General features: G+C 45.3%; 1 protein-coding gene and 1 long non-coding RNA gene across 2 annotated transcripts in view; one reads left to right on the top strand and one right to left on the bottom strand.

The window, feature by feature from the left end:
* LOC148684647 (uncharacterized) overlaps nt 1–21,262 on the top strand; it is a 31,899-nt gene that overhangs the window by 1,984 nt on the left and 8,653 nt on the right. The gene's annotated exons all lie outside the window — the stretch shown is intronic.
* Nucleotides 1,348–18,923, bottom strand: LOC118091384 (tubulin alpha-8 chain). Its single transcript, XM_035128329.3, has 5 exons — nt 18,759–18,923; nt 12,159–12,381; nt 9,410–9,558; nt 4,372–5,052; nt 1,348–3,267 (listed from the first exon to the last, which is right to left on the bottom strand). The coding sequence occupies exons 1-5, from the start codon at nt 18,759–18,761 to the stop codon at nt 2,974–2,976; spliced, it is 1,350 nt and encodes a 449-aa protein (XP_034984220.1). The 5' UTR covers nt 18,762–18,923; the 3' UTR covers nt 1,348–2,973.

Raw genomic sequence — 21,262 nt, 5'->3', positions numbered from 1 at the left:
CTGAATTCCCCTGCATCTCCTAATAGGGCAAATACAGAGAGGTTTAAAAATGTCCTCACCAGTTTGGCCACCAACTGCTTCAGACTATAACGGAACATAGCATTTCCTCAGCCCTCGTATTAGGTAGCTTGACAAAAGTCTCGTTTCATAGAGTCGCAGAGGCAAAGGGGATACATTTAGGAAATTCAGAAATGGAATATTCCCCAAAGGTGCTGCCACAGTAGATCTGGGGACAAGAACTGGTGTCTGGGTTTGACACAGTGAATAGCCCCTGTTAATGAGGCCATTATCGAGGTCTGTACCTTTCTACATTTTATTTCTTGCTGACCTTCATGTTTACAACCCTCCCCCCCCCAAAAAAATAAAAAAAACTCTGTAGATTTGGTGCCTGCAATTCAAGATGCCATTTCATGCACCTGATGAAGTGTACAGTAGTTAGGAGTGAGGGGAAATTTTCATCCATTTCATTCATGTAAAGATGAATCTACCAAACTTGCGTTCTCAGAAGCAATACACAGCCCTCTTTCAAAATTTACACTTCTCTGAATTTTGCAGTGTGGTTTTCAAGCCAAGTAATGTGTACAAAAATGTATGTGCCAGGTGCGTATGTAAATATGCATATATTGGTGAAACTAACATGCGAAAATGCATTTTATATGGGGAAATGAATTGCAAATACATGTATATCCAGCAAAATTGCATATAAAATATGTATATTAGGATAAATTTGCACTAAAATGCTGATAAATTTTTCATAAGTCTTTTTTTAAGGAACTAATGCAGAAATGTGGAGAACTGAGCTTAGCAAGACCCGGGGGGGGGGGGATTTACAAATTGAGAGAAAACGAAACTGACAAGTTCATCCACCCCTAGCTGTAGCACATGAAAAGTTGTGCCATAATAAATGTGTCACAAGTGTCAAATTTATCTGTGTATTCTAAGTATTGTTAGCAACAGAAATGTAATAATTTCTTCAAGAATTATCATTAATCTGCTAACAGTAACCCATATCACTGTATGTCAGTGATGAGGAGAAAAGCAGACCCCCCTGAATTAGAAAATTGGCTAAGGTCTGATAAAACAAACACAATTAGAAAACATTGACAACAGGATAATAGATTTGTTTTTTTTAAAAAAAAATGCCCTTTTCTTACTGGAAGAAAATAATGTGAAATGTAATAAATCCCACATATGTTGCTAGGAGAGATATTAAATTAAGTAATCTCTGGGATTACCGGTAGTTTAAACTGTGATATATATATATATATATATATATATATATATATATATATATATATATATATGATTTGATTGATTTTTTTCTGGGATCTTAATTACTTAGTAAACTCAATGAAATGATTTTATTTAATTACAAATGGCCCATTGAGCTGAGTTCTCTGGGACTGATTGTCTCACTAAATTAGAAAATTAAACAATACATTCTTGTGTAACATTATATATATTTAAATATTCTTACGATATATATTTTATGATTAACAACATCACTTTTTATGTACCAAGGCATTGAAATGATAGAAGATTTTACTTATGTACATTCAACAGTACCTGTTTCTCCCCCCAAAAAACGGATTTTAATTTTTATTTTTGGTAAAAAGGATGGGGAAATGCACTTAAAGGTGGAGTAACACTTTGTTGATGCAATGTCATAAGACCACCCCACAAACAAATCAGAATGAATGCTCATTAAATGGTCAAGGTCTTCTAACCTCCTTGCAAAGTGTGTGCAAACAAATCAGGAAGAATGCTCAATAAACAGGTCACCTGGAACGAGGAGGGGGCTGAAATGCACAGAAGTCTAGCACATGCGAGTGCACAATAAAAAAAACTTTTTAAAGGCATCCTTGACATATCTCCAGAAGATAAAATGCGGGAAATGTTTTACCTGGAACAAGTATCAGCAAATCAGTCTGTCTACTGCTGTAGCTATAAAGGTAAAGGTAAAGGGACCCCTGACCATTAGGTCCAGTCGTGACCGACTCTGGGGTTGCGCGCTCATCTCGCATTATTGGCCGAGGGAGCCGGCGTATAGCTTCCAGGTCATGTGGCCAGCATGACAAAGCCGCTTCTGGCGAACCAGAGCAGCACACGGAAACGCCGTTTACCTTCCCGCTGTAGCGGTTCCTATTTATCTACTTGCATTTTGACGTGCTTTCGAACTGCTAGGTTGGCAGGAGCTGGGACCAAGCAACGGGAGCTCACCCCATCACAGGGATTTGAACCGCCGACCTTCTGATCAGCAAGCCCTAGGCTCAGTGGTTTAACCACAGCGCCACCTGGGTCCCGCTGTAGCTATAAGGCAAGGTAAAAAAAGAAGAAGGCAGGACAATAGGAGCCTAGCCCACTTGGAGATATTCCCTTCCAGAATGTTGGATGTTCTTTCTTCCTTTTTAAATTCAACTGTGTAGCCTTTTTTGTTGAGTTATAAGCAGGTGCGTAGCCAATATTTTACCCAACTACTTACAAAGAAATAATGTGTACTAATTAATTCCAGATCTTTTAGACTACTTGTGTTTCATCTTTTGCAATGATTCTCTACTGCCTTCAGCCTCCTTACTTCAAAATTTCTGGCTATGAACCTGGGATGTAGGACAGTTGAAGCATAAGTCCTAACCAGGGATGTTGCAACAGCCCCTGAGTCCTGTGTCACCCGTGCCATGCTGGTACTTATACTGTATTTTTTTCTTGGACTGCTTTAAGAAAGGAGCAGAATATTTCCTCCCCCCTCTCAATATAAGGCATAATAAAGAAAGGAAGTCACTGGAAATTGTTTTTTTGCAGATGGATGGTCTATTATTTTACATATGCTGCAGGAGTAGGCACAAGGTACAATCCACCAAACCCTCCTACTGTCCATTCCTCCATCCACCCCCATGCAATGATCAGAAGCTGTGCAGCAAAGAGTTTGGTGAGCTGTATCCCCAGTGCAATAAAGAGCTGCCAGGACCAGAATTTTTAATACTCTTCCCCGTCATTTTCTTCTTCAAAGGAGTCTGTTCCAACTTCCTCGTAATCTTTCTCCAGCGCAGCTAAATCTTCCCGGGCCTCCGCAAACTCTCCTTCCTCCATGCCCTCACCAACATACCAGTGCACAAAAGCTCGCTTGGCGTACATCAGATCAAACTTGTGGTCCAGCCTCGCCCAGGCCTCGGCAATGGCGGTGGTGTTGCTGAGCATGCAAACGGCACGTTGCACTTGAGCAAGGTCACCCCCGGGAACGATGGTCGGCGCCTGGTAATTGATGCCAACCTGGAAACCAAGAGGAGGGAAGAAAAGGCAACTGTACAGACAGAAATTAGCATGGGGAGCGGAACTCCTCAGCTGATAACCACCGCTTTGTGAAGCCCCATTGTCATCATTCCCTCAAATAGCAAACTCAAGCCTCTCTGGGGGAAACAGAGTGGGGACAGCTACAAACAGAACTGAGGTTTCGCTAAGCCTGGAATATGCAAAAGTGCAATGCATTTAAAATCAGCCCTGAACCCCCTAAAAAAAAAAGTTGATAAGGACTGCATATACATATGAGTGGAAGGGGGGTTGGTTTGTTGCGGTTGTTATTTTTTACTATGTATTTTGAGGTTTTATATTGTAATTTTATGTTGTGAACTGCTCCGAGATTTATGGATGAAGGCCGTACAGTCGTACCTTGGAAGTCAAACTGAATCCATTCCAGAAGTCCGTTTGACTTCCAAAACGTTCGAAAACCAAATCATGGCTTCTGATTGGCTGCAGGAAGCCCTGTTGCAAACCAGAACACTCACTTTCGGGTTTGTGGCGCTTGGGAGCCAAAACGTACAAGTTCCAGGGCGTTTGACAACCAAGGTATGGCGGTATACACACTTAATAAATAGTCATACTAATAATAACATAGGAAACTGCCAGATACGGAGTCAGACCATTGGTCCATCTATTATTGCGTACACTGTCTGGCAGCATCTCCCAGCCTAGCCTGGACATGCTTGGAATTGAATCAAGGACCTTCTGTGTGCATACCAGATGCTCTGCCACAGATATGGCCCTTCTCCATGCTAGGTTTGCACGTGCTCCCCCTCAAACCCTTTCAACGAGTGGGATAGGGGAGGCTGGACAGTTCAGGTGAATGGAGCTCTAACTCATCTGCCAGCATTCCTCCTCCTTGATCTCAGAATTGCCCTTACAGGACCAAGCTGAGAGGAGGAGAGGAGGAAAACTCCAAATGCAGTCCCCAGCCACAAGGGTCCACTCAAAAAATGACTCTTGATATGACCGCAGCACATGTAAACAACACTTTCGTCACCGTTGTTGTTGTTGTTTGCATTGTGGGTGTTAAGGTTTCAGTCCTACAAAAGAGAGCACCTGCTTGTCCCTTCTCACCTTGAAGCCAGTTGGGCACCAGTCCACAAACTGGATTGCCCTCTTGGTCTTGATCGCAGCAATGGCTACGTTGACGTCTTTGGGCACCACATCACCTCGGTAGAGCATGCAGCAGGCCATGTATTTCCCATGGCGGGGGTCGCATTTCACCATCTGGTTGTTGGGTTCAAAGCAGGAGCTGGTGATTTCGGCCACGGAGAGCTGCTCGTGGTAAGCCCTCTCGGAGGAGATGATGGGCGCATAGGTCACCAAGGGGAAGTGGATGCGAGGGTAAGGCACCAGGTTGGTCTGGAACTCAGTCAAGTCCACGTTGAGGGCGCCATCGAAACGCAGGGACGCGGTGATGGAGGAGACAATCTGGCTGATGAGGCGGTTCAGGTTGGTGTACGTGGGGCGCTCAATGTCCAGATTGCGACGGCAGATGTCGTAGATGGCCTCGTTGTCCACCATGAAGGCGCAGTCGGAATGCTCCAAGGTGGTGTGGGTGGTCAGGATGGAATTGTAGGGCTCCACCACCGCAGTGGAAACCTGGGGGGCTGGGTAGATGGCAAACTCCAGTTTGGACTTCTTGCCATAGTCCACAGACAGGCGCTCCATCAGCAGGGAGGTAAAGCCAGAACCTGTGCCTCCTCCGAAGCTGTGGAAAATCAGGAATCCTTGTAGCCCAGAACAGGCGTCAGTCTGAAAAGGGAACCATAATGAATAATAATTACGGGTTAACCACTGGTGTTGTTGGGCAGGGATGAAGTGCCACCACATTGATCCTCGGATGAAGGGCAGTATAGAAATTTGATTGATTGATTGATTGATTGATTGGCTATTGGTTGTTTGGTTGATTCACAGCCTGGACAATCGTGTAATCTCCCAAGGCACTAATATCCAGTCATCTGTATACCAAATCCATTTTGTGGCTATCCTGAGTAGGGCTTTTAGTGTGATGGCACCTGTCGCATGGAACATCCTCACCTTAGAAATATGGTATACAGTCAGCAGCATTTTATGTTTCTGGCATAGACTAAAAACTTTATTCTTTGCTCAAGTGTTTAGATTAGTGATATTCATCACTGTGAAGCTGTGGAATTGTATTTTATGCTGGTTTTATGTCATTTTATTATGTGCTGTCTGATTTTCATCCTTTTATATAATGCTTTGAGATTTTAAAATATGAATAGGTTTATAAGTATTTTAAATTAAATAAATTATCTTTCCCCAACCCCCAAGAAGCCCACCAAACATCTGATACGCAGGCTGAGACCCTACCTGCCTGCGGACTGTCTTGCCAGAGTGGTGCATGCTCTGGTTATCTCTCGCTTGAACTACTGCAATGTGCTCTATGTAGGGCTGCCTTTGAAGGAAACTACAACTAATCCAGAATGTGGCAGCTAGACTGGTGACTGGTAGCGGCCACCGAGACCACATAACACTGGTCTTGAAAGACCTACCGTGTTTCTCCTAAAATAAGACACGTCTTATATTTATTTTTTCCTCAAAAAAAAACACTATGGCTTATTTTCAAGGTATGTCTTATTCGGGGGCTGGATCATAACAGGGAAATGATTTTTTATATGAATTTTACAGATGCTGTACAACAGAAATCACGTTTCTCTCTCTCAGGACTGATTAGCCAGATGCTGCCTGAGATCACAATTGGCTTTATCAAATAGCTGTTAAGTACTTTCCTTTGATGCCCAGATCTCATGGCTACCATAAGGTTTCTACCTTTCAGGACAAAGGCAAGGTGATAATAGGAAGTTGTCTTTATCTATCTCCTTAATCTCCTCTTTCATATGCATAACCTTTGAAGCCTAGGAATGCAAGTTGTCTGGGTCTCTCGGCAAAACGAGAAAAGAGGGGATGTCAGTTTTAAAAAAACCACCCGCGTGTCTGCGAGAGCTTGCTACTTTCCTACCGTAGCTGCAGTTTGCCTGCTTCGCTCTCTGTCTCGGCCATCAAGAGGAAATCAACAGGCAACTCATGGCTGGGCACATACCGGTAGAATGGAAGGGGGAAAAGGTGGGGGGAAGCGAGAGGTGGGCTGTGTGTGTGTGTGTGTGAGAGAGAGAGAGAGAGAGAGAGAGAGAGAGAGACGCACAGGGGGAGAGAAAGAGACGCGCACAGGGGGAGAGAAAGAGACGTGCACAGGGGGAGAGAAAGAGACGTGCACAGGGGGAGAGAAAGAGACGTGCACAGGGGGAGAAAGCAAGACGCGCACAGGGGGAGAGAAAGAGACGCGCACAGGGGGAGAGAAAGAGACGCACACAGGTGGAGAGAAAGACGCGCACAGGGGAGAGAAAGAGACGCGCACAGGGGGAGAAAGAAAGACGCGCACAGGGGGAGAGAAAGAGACGCGCACAGGGGGAGAGAAAGAGACGCACACAGGTGGAGAGAAAGAGACGCGCACAGGGGAGAGAAAGAGACGCGCACAGGGGGAGAGAAAGAGACGCGCACAGGGGGAGAGAAAGAGACGCGCACAGGGGGAGAGAAAGAGACGCGCACAGGGGGAGAGAAAGAGACGCACACAGGTGGAGAGAAAGAGACGCGCACAGGGGAGAGAAAGAGACGCGCACAGGGGGAGAGAAAGAGACGCACACAGGTGGAGAGAAAGAGACGCGCACAGGGGGAGAGAAAGAGACGCACACAGGTGGAGAGAAAGAGACGTGCACAGGGGGAGAAAGAAAGACGCGCACAGGGGGAGAGAAAGAGACTCGCACAGGGGGAGAGAAAGAGACGCACACAGGTGGAGAGAAAGAGACGCGCACAGGGGAGAGAAAGAGACGCGCACAGGGGGAGAGAAAGAGACGCGCACAGGTGGAGAGAAAGACGCGCACAGGGGAGAGAAAGAGACGCGCACAGGGGGAGAAAGAAAGACGCGCACAGGGGGAGAGAAAGAGACACGCACAGGGGGAGAGAAAGAGACGCGCACAGGGGGAGAGAAAGAGACGCACACAGGTGGAGAGAAAGACGCGCACAGGGGAGAGAAAGAGACGCGCACAGGGGGAGAGAAAGAGACGCGCACAGGGGGAGAGAAAGAGACGCGCACAGGGGGAGAAAGAGAGACGTGCACAGGGGGAGAGAAAGAGACGCACACAGGTGGAGAGAAAGACGCGCACAGGGGAGAGAAAGGGACGCGCACAGGGGGAGAAAGAAAGACGCGCACAGGGGGAGAGAAAGAGACGCGCACAGGGGGAGAGAAAGAGACGCGCACAGGGGGAGAGAAAGAGACGCGCACAGGGGGAGAAAGCAAGACGCGCACAGGGGGAGAGAAAGAGACGCGCACAGGGGGAGAGAAAGAGACGCGCACAGGGGGAGAGAAAGAGACGCGCACAGGGGGAGAGAAAGAGACGCGCACAGGGGGAGAAAGAGAGACGCGCACAGGGGGAGAAAGAGAGACGCGCACAGGGGGAGAGAAAGAGACGCGCACAGGGGGAGAGAAAGAGACGCGCACAGGGGGAGAAAGAGAGACGCGCACAGGGGGAGAGAAAGAGACGCGCACAGGGGGAGAGAAAGAGACGCACACAGGTGGAGAGAAAGACGCGCACAGGGGAGAGAAAGAGACGCGCACAGGGGGAGAAAGAAAGACGCGCACAGGGGGAGAGAAAGAGACGCGCACAGGGGGAGAGAAAGAGACGCGCACAGGGGAGAGAAAGAGACGCGCACAGGGGGAGAGAAAGAGACGCGCACAGGGGGAGAGAAAGAGACGCGCACAGGGGGAGAGAAAGAGACGCGCACAGGGGGAGAGAAAGAGACGCGCACAGGGGGAGAAAGAGAGACGCGCACAGGGGGAGAAAGAGAGACGTGCACAGGGGGAGAGAAAGAGACGCACACGGAGGTCATTCACGAGGCGTCTTTAATCGCTCCTCTTTTCTTCTTCGTGCCTTCCTCTCCTCTCCACCTCAAATGCCACTTTTGTCCTCTTCACCAAGTAGCACTACGGCTTATTTTCGGGGTATGTCTTATATTTTTTTCAACGCATGGAAATCGTGCCATGGCTTATTTTATAGGCATGTCTTATTTTAGGAGAAACACGGTACATTGGCTCCCAGTGCGTTTCTGAGCACAATTCAAAGTGTTGGTGCTGACCTTTAAAGCCCTAAATGGCCTCGGACCGTTTAGGAGCATCTCCACCCCCATCGTTCAGCCTGGACACTGAGGTCCAGTGCCGAGGGCCTTCTGGTGGTTCCCTCACTGCGAGAAGCCAAGTTACAGGGAACCAGGCAGAGAGCCTTCTTGGTAGTGGCAGCCACCCTGTGGAACGCCCTCCCACCAGATGTCAAAGAGAACAACCAGACTTTTAGAAGACATCTGAAGGGAGCCCTGTTTAGGGAAGCTTTTAATGTTTGATGGATTACTGTATTTAATTCTTTTGTTGGAAGCCGCCCAGAGTGGCTGGGGAAACCCAGCCAGATGAGTGGGGTATAAATAAATTATTTGTAGAGGAAGAAATAAGTTTCATTTACTGTGCTACAGGACCAACAGGGTTAGCCAGCGTCTTCATGGGTTCCTTAGAATATGCCCCAGGATTTCCTACAGCACAGAAGGTATAATAATAATAATAATAATAATAATAATAATAATAATAATAATAATTTATTATTTATACCCCGCCCATCTGGCCGGGTTCCCCCAGCCACTCTAGGCGGCTTCCAACAAAACATTAAAGTACAGAAATCAAACATTAAAAGCTTCCCTAAACAGGGCTGCCTTGAGATGCCTTCTAAAGGTCTGATAATTGTTGTTCTCTTTGACCTCTGGTGGGAGGGCATTCTACAGGGTGGGTGCCACTACCGAGAAGGCTATGTGGCAAGCATGCAGAGGTTCCTTGGCCAAGAAGGTGGTGTGGAAAATATTTCCTCATGGTTAATGAGGAAATATTTCCTAATTTTGGAAAACCACTGATCTCTGAATAATGAAACGTCCAACCTCCACCCACTATGGACCTAACTTCTAAGAATGAAATAAAAAATTATAGCCCTCCAGATTACTGCCTCATCCTGCTCCCAAACCGCATATCACTTTCCATTGGCAACCTTCTACCTACCAGCTTGCGAATGCGGTCTAGTACCATGTCGATGCTCTCCTTGCCAATGGTGTAGTGGCCGCGGGCGTAGTTATTGGCAGCGTCTTCCTTGCCAGTGATCAGCTGCTCTGGGTGGAAAAGCTGGCGGTAAGCTCCAGCCCGCACTTCATCTGTTAAGAAAACAAAGCAGAGCATGGTCAGAGTTTGTTGTGGACATGTTTCTCTAATGCTGATGTGTGCCAAATGAAGACCTGATACAGGATGCCGTCTTTGTGGTAAGTCGGATGAACTTTTAAATTATTTAATTATTCTGGCTTTGTCTGCGATTCTGAACAGAATTTTGTGGAGTGTCGGGTCTGTGGAGGAATTCTGGGTGGATGTTTTACGTTTTGTGTGCTTTGAGAAAGGATTGGTGGCTCCTGTTGATGTCAGAGTGGTACTTCTGGGGTTCGAGGTCTTGTGCTGTTCCCACATTGCAGGCCTGTTTAGCGGTAGCTGCTCGGTAAAGGTAAAGGGACCCCTGACCATTAGGTCCAGTTGTGACAGACTCTGGGGTTGCGGTGCTCATCTCGCATTATTGGCCGAGGGAGCTGGCGTAGCTTCCAGGTCATGTGACCAACATGACGAAGCCGCTTCTGGCAAACCAGAGCAGCACATGGAAACGCCGTTTACCTTCCCGCTATAGCGGTTCCTATTTATCTACTTGCATTTTGATGTGCTTTCGAACTGCTAGGTTGGCAGGAGCTGGGACCAAGCAACGGGAGCTCACCCTGTCACAGGGATTCGAACCGCCGACCTTCTGATCAGCAAGCCCTAGGCTCAGTGGTTTAGCCCACAGCGCCACCTGGGTCTGCTTGGTAGCAACTCCCAAAAGTGGAAAGAGAGAGAGAGAACTGCACATAATATGTAGAGACAGGGGGTGGATCAGGTAAATTCAGATTAGCCTGGGAAATGGAAGGCTCTTATTGGCTGCAGGTCAGCGCCAGATTTAGGGTGGTATGGGCGGGTCTCTGCATTGGGTGGTGATGTTGATACCTATATTTATATCTGTACCTACTGAGAAGATCCATAAAAAGCAACTGTACCAAAAGGAATTATTGTGGGGGGAAATGAAATATTTAGTGGTGTCAAATTTTGTCCTTGCTCAGGGGACCATATTACCAAAGTCCACCCTACAGACGTTTCCATCAGTAAAGAATGCGCAGTTAACTAGCAAAATTAAAATGAATTTACCTGATCCAAGCCCAGTCCATCAATATTAAAAATGATTGTCTCCCCAGCCCCACCCACTGCATTTAGAACATGTCACCAAGCAGCTACTGCTAAACATGGTTCTTATTGTGCAAGGCCTTGAACCCTGGCTGTGACGTACAACAGAGGGCATGAATCTTTTTCAAAGCACTAAACAGGCGCATATCCAGCATTTTTCCACAGAGGCATACTCGTGCATGATGCTTACAAGCCAAACAGGGGCTATGTCAGCACCCAAGGCAATCCCTGCTGGTTCAGACTAGGCCAGGGAACAGCAAGATTAATGTTGGTGGTGCAGCGCAAGACAGCCATTGCTATGCCAGAAGAAGCCCCTGAGCTGATACTTCTTCTGATAACTATCTGGTATGCAGCTGCTGCTTGTGTGTGTGTGTGTGTGTGTGTGTGTGTGTGTGTACATGCATGTATGTGAGCTCTTCCTTTGTGCCAAATAGTTGTGTTTTTCTCAGAACACATAGAAAGAAATGTTCAGGAAGAAATGTTATCATACACAAACACACACACTAAGAGAGATATGCTACCTGAACCAAGGACATGCAGTTTCAACATTTGGGGGGGGGTCACAAATCCTTGAAAACAGATCTTGGTGCACCAATGTTTTATGCCAGCGTTTCTCAACCGCTGTTCCAGACGCTGGCTGGTGTGCCGCGACGTGCGGCGACGAGAAGGGTGATTTGCATTGTCACGTGCCTGGCAGCCGCCAATAGGCAGCGCTGACCCGCCGGAAAGGAAGCCGGCCGGGTCACGACGCGGAGCGAGCGCAGCTCTCAACAGCCACCACCACGGGAGGGTGGTTTTAGACAAACTTAAAGAAGCTGGCTGGATGAGCTCAACCTGAAACTTGCTGAGCAAAGGATTGTGCTGGCAGAGAAATCAGCGGCTTGTGAAGCCTTATTACAGGAGATTGCAACCAACACAGCAATTGGCAAGTGTTTCTTACAGTCATAATTATATAGTCACTATAGGGCGGCACAGAGTTAAATTTTTTAACTTTTTAAATGGTGGTGTGCCTCGTGATTTTTTTCATGGAACAAGTGTGCCTTGGCCCAAAAAAGGTTGAGAAACACTGTTTTATGCACTCTTCAGCAAGCAAGATAAACTCTTTGTGCCCAACCTTGTGCAAACTGGTGTTCCAAATGCAGCATTGGCATTTATTTATTAAGATAATGCTATGATGACTAATGACCCATAAGGGAATGTGAATGAACGCAGTATATGCAACAGCCTCATAGCAGGGTTTTACTGGAGGACAGAAGACCTCTGGATAGCACAATCAGATCTTTATAATGTGCCTTTATACTTGTATGAGGAGGACTTCTGAAAGATATAACTCCCCCCCCCCCAAATCAATGCTTGCATGGCACCAAGTTTCTTCAGTTCAACTGTTAAAGATGAAGGAACCCTGTTTGTACTCACATCAAGTCACTCTACGTTGGTCCCCAGCACTGTTACACATTAAGCGGTCTCATTTGCATTTGCTACTGCTAGTTATTCCACTGACCTACTACAGTGGGTTCTAGGTCCACCATGACAGCCCGCGGCACGTGTTTTCCTGTGCGAGTTTCGCTGAAGAATGTGGTGAAAGAATCGTCATCATTAAATTTGTTGGTTTCGTCCTGGAAAGTTCCATCTGGGTTGATGCCATGTTCTATGCAGAAAAGCTCCCAGCATGCATTGCCAATTTGAACTCCAGCTTGCCCAACATGTACAGAGATACACTCACGCTGTGGAATAAGGAAGACAACAGAGCAAAGGTCAGTAGAACAAGAGCACACATTGGGTCTGCCCATTCCCTTGTTCTTCCTTGGCCTCAGGTCCAGGGACAGAACTTCCTATCAGCTTCCTCCCCTTTAGTCTCAGTTGAGGACTCAACAAGAAGGAGGGTAAGACTCGAATTACTTGTCTCTGCTTTTCGTTGTCTCTGGCTGAACCCGCTATTAGGTTCTCTGCTTTTCACCCCACCAGTCCCAATGAGCATCAGCCACCACTGCTCAGAGTTCTTCAACACAATATTCTATTCCTAGTGCCATCCCTACCCTTCCAACTTTCTTCATTTCATCAACCTCATTTAGAAGAAGAACCACCAATTGGGAGTCACAAACTCTTGCCAACTATGGCAAATCACCAGTAGATCCCAAATGACTTTCACCCATCCAATGCTGTCGAACACATTGCAGACAGATTGATCAGATATGGCGGACATACTGTCTTTCAGAAAATCTTGTTCACCATTAATACTCTTATTATTAACGAAGTCATGACAAGCTTGTAAGGACACAGTATCCTTTAATAATTATTTTTTTCACTATCGGCATAGCTGCCAAGTTTTCCCTTTTCTCGCGAGGAAGCCTATTCAGCATAAGGGGAAATCCCTTTAAAAAAGGGATAACTTGGCAGCTATGACTATCGGTGCAGTTGTTGCTATCTAATTAATTTGTAATTGATTATATCCAGATATATTGACAGGTACATATTGGTAGAACTTCAGTTTCTGAACTTGATATAATTATTATTATTATTAATCATAAATCTTCATTTAAAAATATCTGAATCTGTACTACAATGACTATTTATTTCAATAATGCAGAACCAAAGCTGTATCCATTCTCATCTGACAATTGCAAGCTAGACAGTATGGAACCGGAGCAAAGCCAATGCTTTTGTTTGCCACAAAAGCATTATTCGGTCTGGCAATATGGCAAAAGTTTGCACATTCCAAGATGGGCTCCGCATTCTCTGGCTGTGTCCATGTACAAACACTGTTCAGGTGTACAAAGAGCACTCTTGATCCCATGTGGATTTTGATAGATCTTGAAAGGATACTGTGTGCCAAGTGAGTTTATTTTTATTCATGACTGGGACGTGACGCAGCTTGATGGTATTTCTCCACTGGGTGTAACTTAAGAAGGGTGCAGAGCCTTCTGATTTCTTTACTCTTTTCTGGTGATGCGAACGGCAGCTCATGCCCCTCCAGAAATACTTTCTGATCCAGAAAGTAGCATTGATTCTCACAAATCGGAGAAATTTTGTTATCAAACCTTGACAATAGAGAAGTTTGGATTTAACACTGGTGGTTTAAACTTTAAAAATGCTTCGCTCTGCCTGTCTGCAGCAAATGTTCAAATTTAGCAGCCAGAAACTAATAAAACTAGATGGGAGAGATGCAATTTCCTAGCTCACAGGCCTGAAAGCCAGGCTATTAGCTCACATAGCAGTCTAGCCAAGGACAGAAACACCATTAACAATAAACCCTTGCTCCCCTAATAATTTAGGGTGGCCAGGTGGAAAAGAAGACAAGACTCTCCTGCACCATTGATAGGTGAATTTCACCTGCTGAAAACCCCTCTTCTACACAGCAATTATGCCACCTTAGACTGCACACACACCATACATTTAAAGCTAGCAATTGTAGCTCTGTGAGGCATAAGCTGAAGCTCCCAGTAGCTTTTGGGGGAAGGCATATTCTTTAAATACTATAGCCACACTAATTGTTTTTGCTACCCTTCTGCTCTCCAAAATGAAATGTCCTAGAGCAGGCATCCCCAAACTGCGGCCCTCCAGATGTTTTGGCCTACAACTCCCATGATCCCTAGCTAAGAGGACCAGTGATCAGGGATGATGGGAATTGTAGTCCAAAACATCTGGAGGGCCGAAGTTTGGGGATGCCTGTCCTAGAGTCTCTTCATGACTGCCTGGTTAGTACTCTGGAAAAGAAATGTGAAAGCTGTTTGATGTATTGATTGCCTCAAATAATAATATGTTGTTCTCCAAGGTCACGTTGAGATCACCAGTTTACTGAATATTTCTCCTGATTTGTTTGCATCAAAGCAAGTGTTATCCTACACTTTCCAGTGTCTTTTCCTGTCACTTTACTTGTAGCAAAAAGTTTGAGCTTTTGGGAAAGCATGATTTTATATAACAATAATAATAATAATAATAATAATAATAATAATAATAATAATAATAATAATATATTATTTATACCCCGCCCATCTGGCTGGGTTTCCCCAGCCACTCTGGGCGGCTTCCAACCAAATATTAAAAACAGTACAGCATCAAACATTTAAAACTTCCCTAAACAGGGCCACCTTCAGTTGTCTTCTAAAAGTAAAATAATTGCTTATTGCCTTGACATCTGATGGGAGGGCGTTCCACAGGGCGGGTGCCACTACCGAGAAGGCCTTCTGTCTGGTTCCCTGTAACCTCACTTCTCGCAATGAGGGAAGCGCCAAAAGGCCCTTGGTGCTGGATCTCAGTGTCCGGGCTGAATGATGGGGGTGGAGACGCTCCTTCAGGTATACAGAACCGAGGCCGTTTAGGGCTTTAAAGGTCAGTACCAACACTTTGAATTGTGCTTGGAAACGTACTGGGAGCCAGTGTAGATCTCTCAGGACCAGGACCGGTGTTATGTGGTTATTTTCAGCCGGTCAATAAAGGAACCAAAAAAGATTTACAGCAATACAAAGAAACACCCAAGGCAGAGACTAAAATTATTGTCATGCTGCTGGAAAAGCTTATCAAAACAAAATGTCTACAGTTTTTCTGGAACCCACAAATAGTGGTTACCTGTCATACCTCAACAGGGATACCGTTCCACAAAACAAGGGGTAGCTACATCGAAAGCCCTGCTCTGAGTTGCTGTGGAGTCAGTTTCTGATACTTTAAGGATTCTCAAGGAAAGTCTCTCCAACTGCATATATAGGGGTGGATGGTCCTATAAGGTCTGTATTTGTGAGTTTGTAACTCCCCAAGATCTGTCTCTTTTCTTGGCAACCTTTCAGTGAAGCCAAGAGCTTCTGATGACAGAAGCTAATCGTTGTCAGGTGTCTGATGTCATAAATAGATGAGAGGGTATCTTTCAAACTCCTATAGGCTTGTGATGGAGGGAGTAATGCATTGCTTGCAAAAGAGAAAACAGAGGTCTCTGGTTCTCAAATTATGAACTATGTGTGTGGCCAAGAGGTGGCCCATGGGGAGCCAAGAAAAATTATGCTTCCAGGTCAGAGGTCAGAGCCAATGGGGATGTCCTAGAAGGGGCCTTAGTCTTGCTAAGTGAATTATTTCAGAAACATGAAGCTGATTTCCTTTCCCAAGGTAAGTTTATTCAGGAATTTGGCTGTTCTCACCTGAACACAGGTTGAAGAATACATTATGGCTATGCTGTTTGGCTAGAAAATGTCTTAGGTGAGAGAAGAGGTATAAGCTCATCTTTAAGCTTTTGATTACATCAGAACATAGAAAACTGCCTTATATTGAGTCAGACAATTAGTCTCTTGAGGCCGGTATTATTGACATTGACTGGCAGTGGTTTTCCAGGGGTTCAGAGACAAGTCTCTTCCCAGCCCTATCTGGCAATGCCAGGGGTTGAGTCCAGAGGTGGATTTAGGGAACCTAACTGGTTCGGTTGCACTGGACACAGAGCCATAGCTTTCAATTTTTCCCTTTTCTCGCGAGGAAGCCTATTCAGCATAAGGGAATTTCCCTTTAAAAAAGGGAGAACTTGACAGCTATGCGCAGAGCCTTAGAAGGCCACCAAATTCGGGCATCACACAGGGCGCCGCTAAAAGTTGAGACCCCAATGTCTGCCACTGGTTGAGTCCAGAACTCTTTTTCACTCTACCACTATGGTTCCTTCCAAATATAGTATGAACAAGAAAATAATATATCAACAAGACTGCTGGTATTCTCATGACTACAAGATGCACGTGTTTGATCTGTGGCTCTGAGTAGCAGAAACAATTGTTTCATTTTGGCATTTTGTCAGAAAAACAGAACTGGAATTCATCCTTAGCACCTTCGTTGCCCCTTAGATTCAGGACTCAATTTCACATAATAACACAGGAGAAAATGATTGTAATGTAAGCATGCATAGAGTGCTTTTTGTGAATCACAGAGAAAACATAGCTCCAGGGAGAGCTTCCAGAGCAGGCAGCATGACCTCCAGCCAGCAACATTTTGGGAAATTAAGCATTGCTCTGATGTCATGTAAAACATCCTGGGGGAAAGTGACAAGTGGGGTGCCAGTGGGTTTCGTCCTGGGCCTGTTGTAGTTTAAAGTCTTTATGACTAGGATGAAGGAATTGAGGGGATGCTCATCAAATTTGAAGATGACAGCAAACTGGGAAGTGTACCAATGCCGCAGAAGACAGAATCAGAATTCAAAATGACCTTAACAGATTGGAGAACTGGGCACAAGCAAGCTAACAAAATGAATTTCAGTAGGGACAAATGTAAGATTGCACCTCGGCAGGAAAAACCAGATGCACAAATATAGGATCGAGGGACACCAAGCTTACTAGCAGTACATGTGAAAAGGACCTAGGGGTCTTGGTGGACCACAAGCTTAACATGAGTCAACCATGTGATGCAGCAACAACAAAAAAACTAATGCTATTCTAGGCTGCATCAACAAAAGTATAGTGTCCAGATCAAGGGAAGTAATAGTACCATTCTATTCTGCCTTGGTCAGACCACACTTGGAATACTGTGTCCAATTCTGGGCATCATAATTTAAGAAGGATGTTGACAAGTTGGAATGTATGCAGAGGAGGGCAAGCAAGATGATCAAGGGTCTGGAAACCAAGCCTTATGAGGAATACTTGAAGGAGGTGGGTAAGTTTAGCCTGGAAAAGAGGAGTCTGAGAAGATATGATAGCCATCTTCAAATATCTTAAGGGTTGTCACATGGAGGAGGGAGCATGCTTTTTTTCTCCTGCTCTGGAGGGTAGGACTTGAACCAATGGCTTCACATTGCAAGAAAGGAGATTCTGACTAAACATTAGGAAAAACAGAGGTAGGATGGCCATCTGTCATGGATGCTTTAGCTGAACTTCCTGCATTGCAGGGGGTTGGATTAGATGACCCTTAGGATCCCTTCCAACTTTATCAAACAAAGCAAAATAGTTATATAACAATATAAAAAGCAATCTTTTACCAAGTCTGAGCATAGATCCATCCAGCTCAACATCATGTACACCTGATGTCCAACACATAGATTGCGATCTACTGGTCGATCCCTGCGATGTTTTTGTAGATCGCGATCAATCACTGGCCCCCTTCCGCCCCCGCCCCCTCTCCCTGTGCCTGCGTCCATTGTTGCAGAAGGGAAGCCGGAGCTTAGAAACGGAGGCTGTTATCTGGCCAGCAATCGTAATGTTAGTTAGTGGGTGCTTCAAAAAAGTCAGTGAACCCCTATAAAATGGGGCGTTTCCCCTCCCTAGAAAAACTAGTTCGAAACCAATTTAATCACGTCTTTGCCCAAATGATCTTAGGAAAGGGGCTTGAAAATTATGCTGCTTTGCGAGAGATCCCTTGCCCCTTCCGAGAGATTATACTTATGTTATTTGATTGTGAGCCATGACTATTAAACTGGTGTGAAACTGGTCTTAGTGTAGAGACATTGCATTTATTTGCAAAGGCACTTTTGAGTTACCCGCAGGAAGAAAAGCAACTGATAAATTTAATAAAACAATAATAGACATGCCCTACTTTAACTTCTGGCTCTGCCAAAAAAGAATGCTTTGGAGCAGCCATAGCTGGCCGAAAGGTAAGATTGTGAGATTTTGACCTGGAAACCAAAGCCCACCATAGCCAAGGAGTGTGACTCAGCAAGCCAATTGCTTTCAGCCCCATCTCTAAAATGGAGAGAATATGAAACACTTCATCAATTTTTTTTAAGACATTGCGCCCCCCCAGCTGAATTGGCGAGAAAGCATGATTAATCTCGGTACTGTATATAAATGTATTGGCAAGCACCCCATGTTTTAGTGTCTCAAATTTCTTCATGGTGAAAATGTAGCTACTCAGAGTGCAATCCTAAGTAGGGTTACTCAGAAGTAATGCCTTCTGATTTGAGTGGGGCTTTCTACCCACCCACCCTCTAAAGACACACAGGAAAGCAGTCCGGGTGACTTCTTCCAGCTTGCTGTCTGTGCCAGAAACATTGAAATCTAGCCAAGGGCTGCAGAAGAAGCTATCCCGTCCGAAATGAATCTCAATTTGCCTCTTGATGGGCACAGCTGCATAGCAGAGTATAAGTGGCAGCAGAGAGACTCTCATTTCCCCTCGTTCTGTGGTTTCCTCATAATCCCCTCTTGCTTACCATAATGCTCTGACCGATTCTCACTTCCCTTCTTGGTGAACAGTTAGAAGGCTTCGTTTCTGTTCTCTCCGTCTCTCTCCTACTCCTGCTGTATCACTTTGAGCTGTAATGCAGGAGGAGAGGTGGCACTGGCACCAAGCACCTGCTCATGCCCTTCAGTGTCATAGAGCAGATGAGGAAAGAGGTCACAATTCCCACCACGAACAACCCTTGCCTGATTACATCACCAGGCTCTTACATATAGACAGATAAACAGCCAACAGTGCAACCCAAGTGCACGGCTCTTCCACTCTCTGTGCATTTTGTGTGTTTTCCAGCATGTCACACAGACTTCTGATTAAGATCCTGTCCTCTGGGCTTTTGTCTAGCTTGACTGCTTCTTTAATGGCCTTCAGTGGCTACTTACCGCTATTGAATACATTCCACTCGCTCTTTAGGGGCCAATGGCTATACCTTCCAACATTTCTCTTATCAAAATTGGGACGTCCCATTCCATAGTGATAGTTTTACTATTTATGCCCCACACATCTTACTGGGTTGCCACAGCTGCTCTGGGCAAGCTTGCAACATATATAAAAACATTACATATCGGAACCTAGTGAGTACCCAGTTAGGAAAGCTTGTCATGCTCTCAACTGCAGCATGTTGTTTCTGTGGTTTGGGGTGGATGAAGGTAAAGGTACCCCTGACCATTAGGTCCATTTGCGGACGACTCGGGGGTTGCGTGCCCATCTCACTCTATAGGCCGAGGGAGCCAGCGTTTGTCCACAGACAGCTTCCAGGTCATGTGGCCAGCATGACTAAGCCGCTTCTGGCGAACCAGAGCAGCGCACAGAAACACTGTTTACCTTCCCACTGGAGTGGTACCTATTTATCTACTTGCACTTTGACATGCTTCTGAACTGCTAGGTTGGCAGGAGCTGGGACCGAGCTCACCCTGTCACGGGAATTCGAACCGCTGACCTGATCGGCAAACCCTAGGCTCAGTGGTTTAGACCACAGCGCTACCCACGTACCGTTTGGGGTGGGTAAGAAAGGGATGAATTGTAAATGAAATAAGATTGGGTTACAGACATTAGGTAGGGGTGTCAGATAATTCTGATGAAAATTGAAGTGGAAATTGCTACAGTTTGTGTGTTTGTCTGTGGTCAGCAATGGAAATCAGTCAAGCGAATATGGTGGGTACATCAATGTGAATGATAAATTGTTGTTGTTGTTGTTGTTGTTGTTGTTGTTGTTGTTTTGTGATGGTGTGTTTTTTAAAGTCTGTAAACAATACATAATTGTTTTGACATTTTCTTTACATGATGTACATTAAATGGAAGGCAGAAGGATGAGTAACATAGTATTTGGTGGAAACTGAACTGCAGCATAGAATCATATAACCATGGAATCATAGAATTGTAGAGTTGGAAGGGACCTGAACAAAGGGTCATTTAGTCCAACCCCCTGCAATGCAGGAATCTCGGCTAAAGCATCCACGACAGATGGTCATACAACCTCTCCTTAAAAACCTCCTTGGAAGGAGAGTCCACAACCTTCCCAGGGAGACCATTCCACTGTCGAACACCTCATACTGTCAGAAAGTTATTCCTGATGTTTAGTCAGGATCTCCTTTCTTATAACTTGAAGCCATTGGTTTGAGTCTAGAGCAAGAGAAAACAAGCTCATTTCCATCTTCCATGTGACAGCCCTTCAGATATTTGAAGATGGCTATCATAGCTCCAGAAATGAAACAGCACTGATTGTGATATATATAGATAAGAACAGAAATTGCTGCCTTCTTATGTTCCCATTGGGAAGTACATAAGCTATTCCTTTAAGTGAGAAGCAGGGTATGTCAACAATATAGAACTGGATTCTGGTAGGTAGCCGTTTTGGTCTGACACAGTCGAAATGAATAAAAAATTTAAAAAATTATCCAGTAGCACCTTAGAGACCAACTAAGTTTGTTCTGGGTATAAGCTTTCATGTGCATGCACACTTCTTCACATACACATAGAACTGGTTGGTGTGAAAGTAAGCTGGGGAGGGTTAGAAGCCTTTTCAAGAACCAGGTTGTTTAATGAGGTAATCTGTTTGTGATACTAAAGGCAGCTAATACAGCCCCCAGTGTCATATGATGAAGTGAAGCAGGACATAAAATGATACCAGGAGTTCCCAGCAAATGTCACTCTTAAGAAAAGTACAGTACTGTGAAGAAGAGAGAGGAATGCAGGGATGGAGCCTGTGAAGTCCCCTTAAAATTTGAACCTATATGTGCTTTATTGCACTAACTAAGCCGTGAAGTCTGATGGGTGACCCTTTCTGCTGGTAGCGGCTAGGGGCAGATTGTCACCCGGCACTGGAAATCTCTGAACAACCTAAACTTAACTGCATGGTATAGCAATGTCTGGTCAGTAACTATAGCTGAAAAAATTTCACTCCATATACTACAAGTAATGCAGGGTAAAGAATGGCCACAGTCCTTTTAGGCCACCTGGTGGTCCTTTATTACCTAGGCA

This window comes from Zootoca vivipara, chromosome 9 (genome assembly GCF_965207765.1).
Source record: "Zootoca vivipara chromosome 9, rZooViv2.hap1.1, whole genome shotgun sequence".
NCBI classification, from domain to species: Eukaryota; Metazoa; Chordata; class Lepidosauria; order Squamata; family Lacertidae; genus Zootoca; species Zootoca vivipara.
The sequence above is the reverse complement of the archived record's forward strand: the minus strand, read 5'-3'. Positions and strand labels throughout refer to the sequence as shown.

Coding starts and splice junctions, on each gene's coding strand:
- LOC118091384 (XM_035128329.3), bottom strand. Junction 9,559..12,158: donor CCTAGAACCCACTGTAGTAG/GTCAGTGGAATA, acceptor TTTTCTTAACAG/ATGAAGTGCGGGCTGGAGCT. Junction 5,053..9,409: donor TAGACCGCATTCGCAAGCTG/GTAGGTAGAAGG, acceptor TTCCCTTTTCAG/ACTGACGCCTGTTCTGGGCT.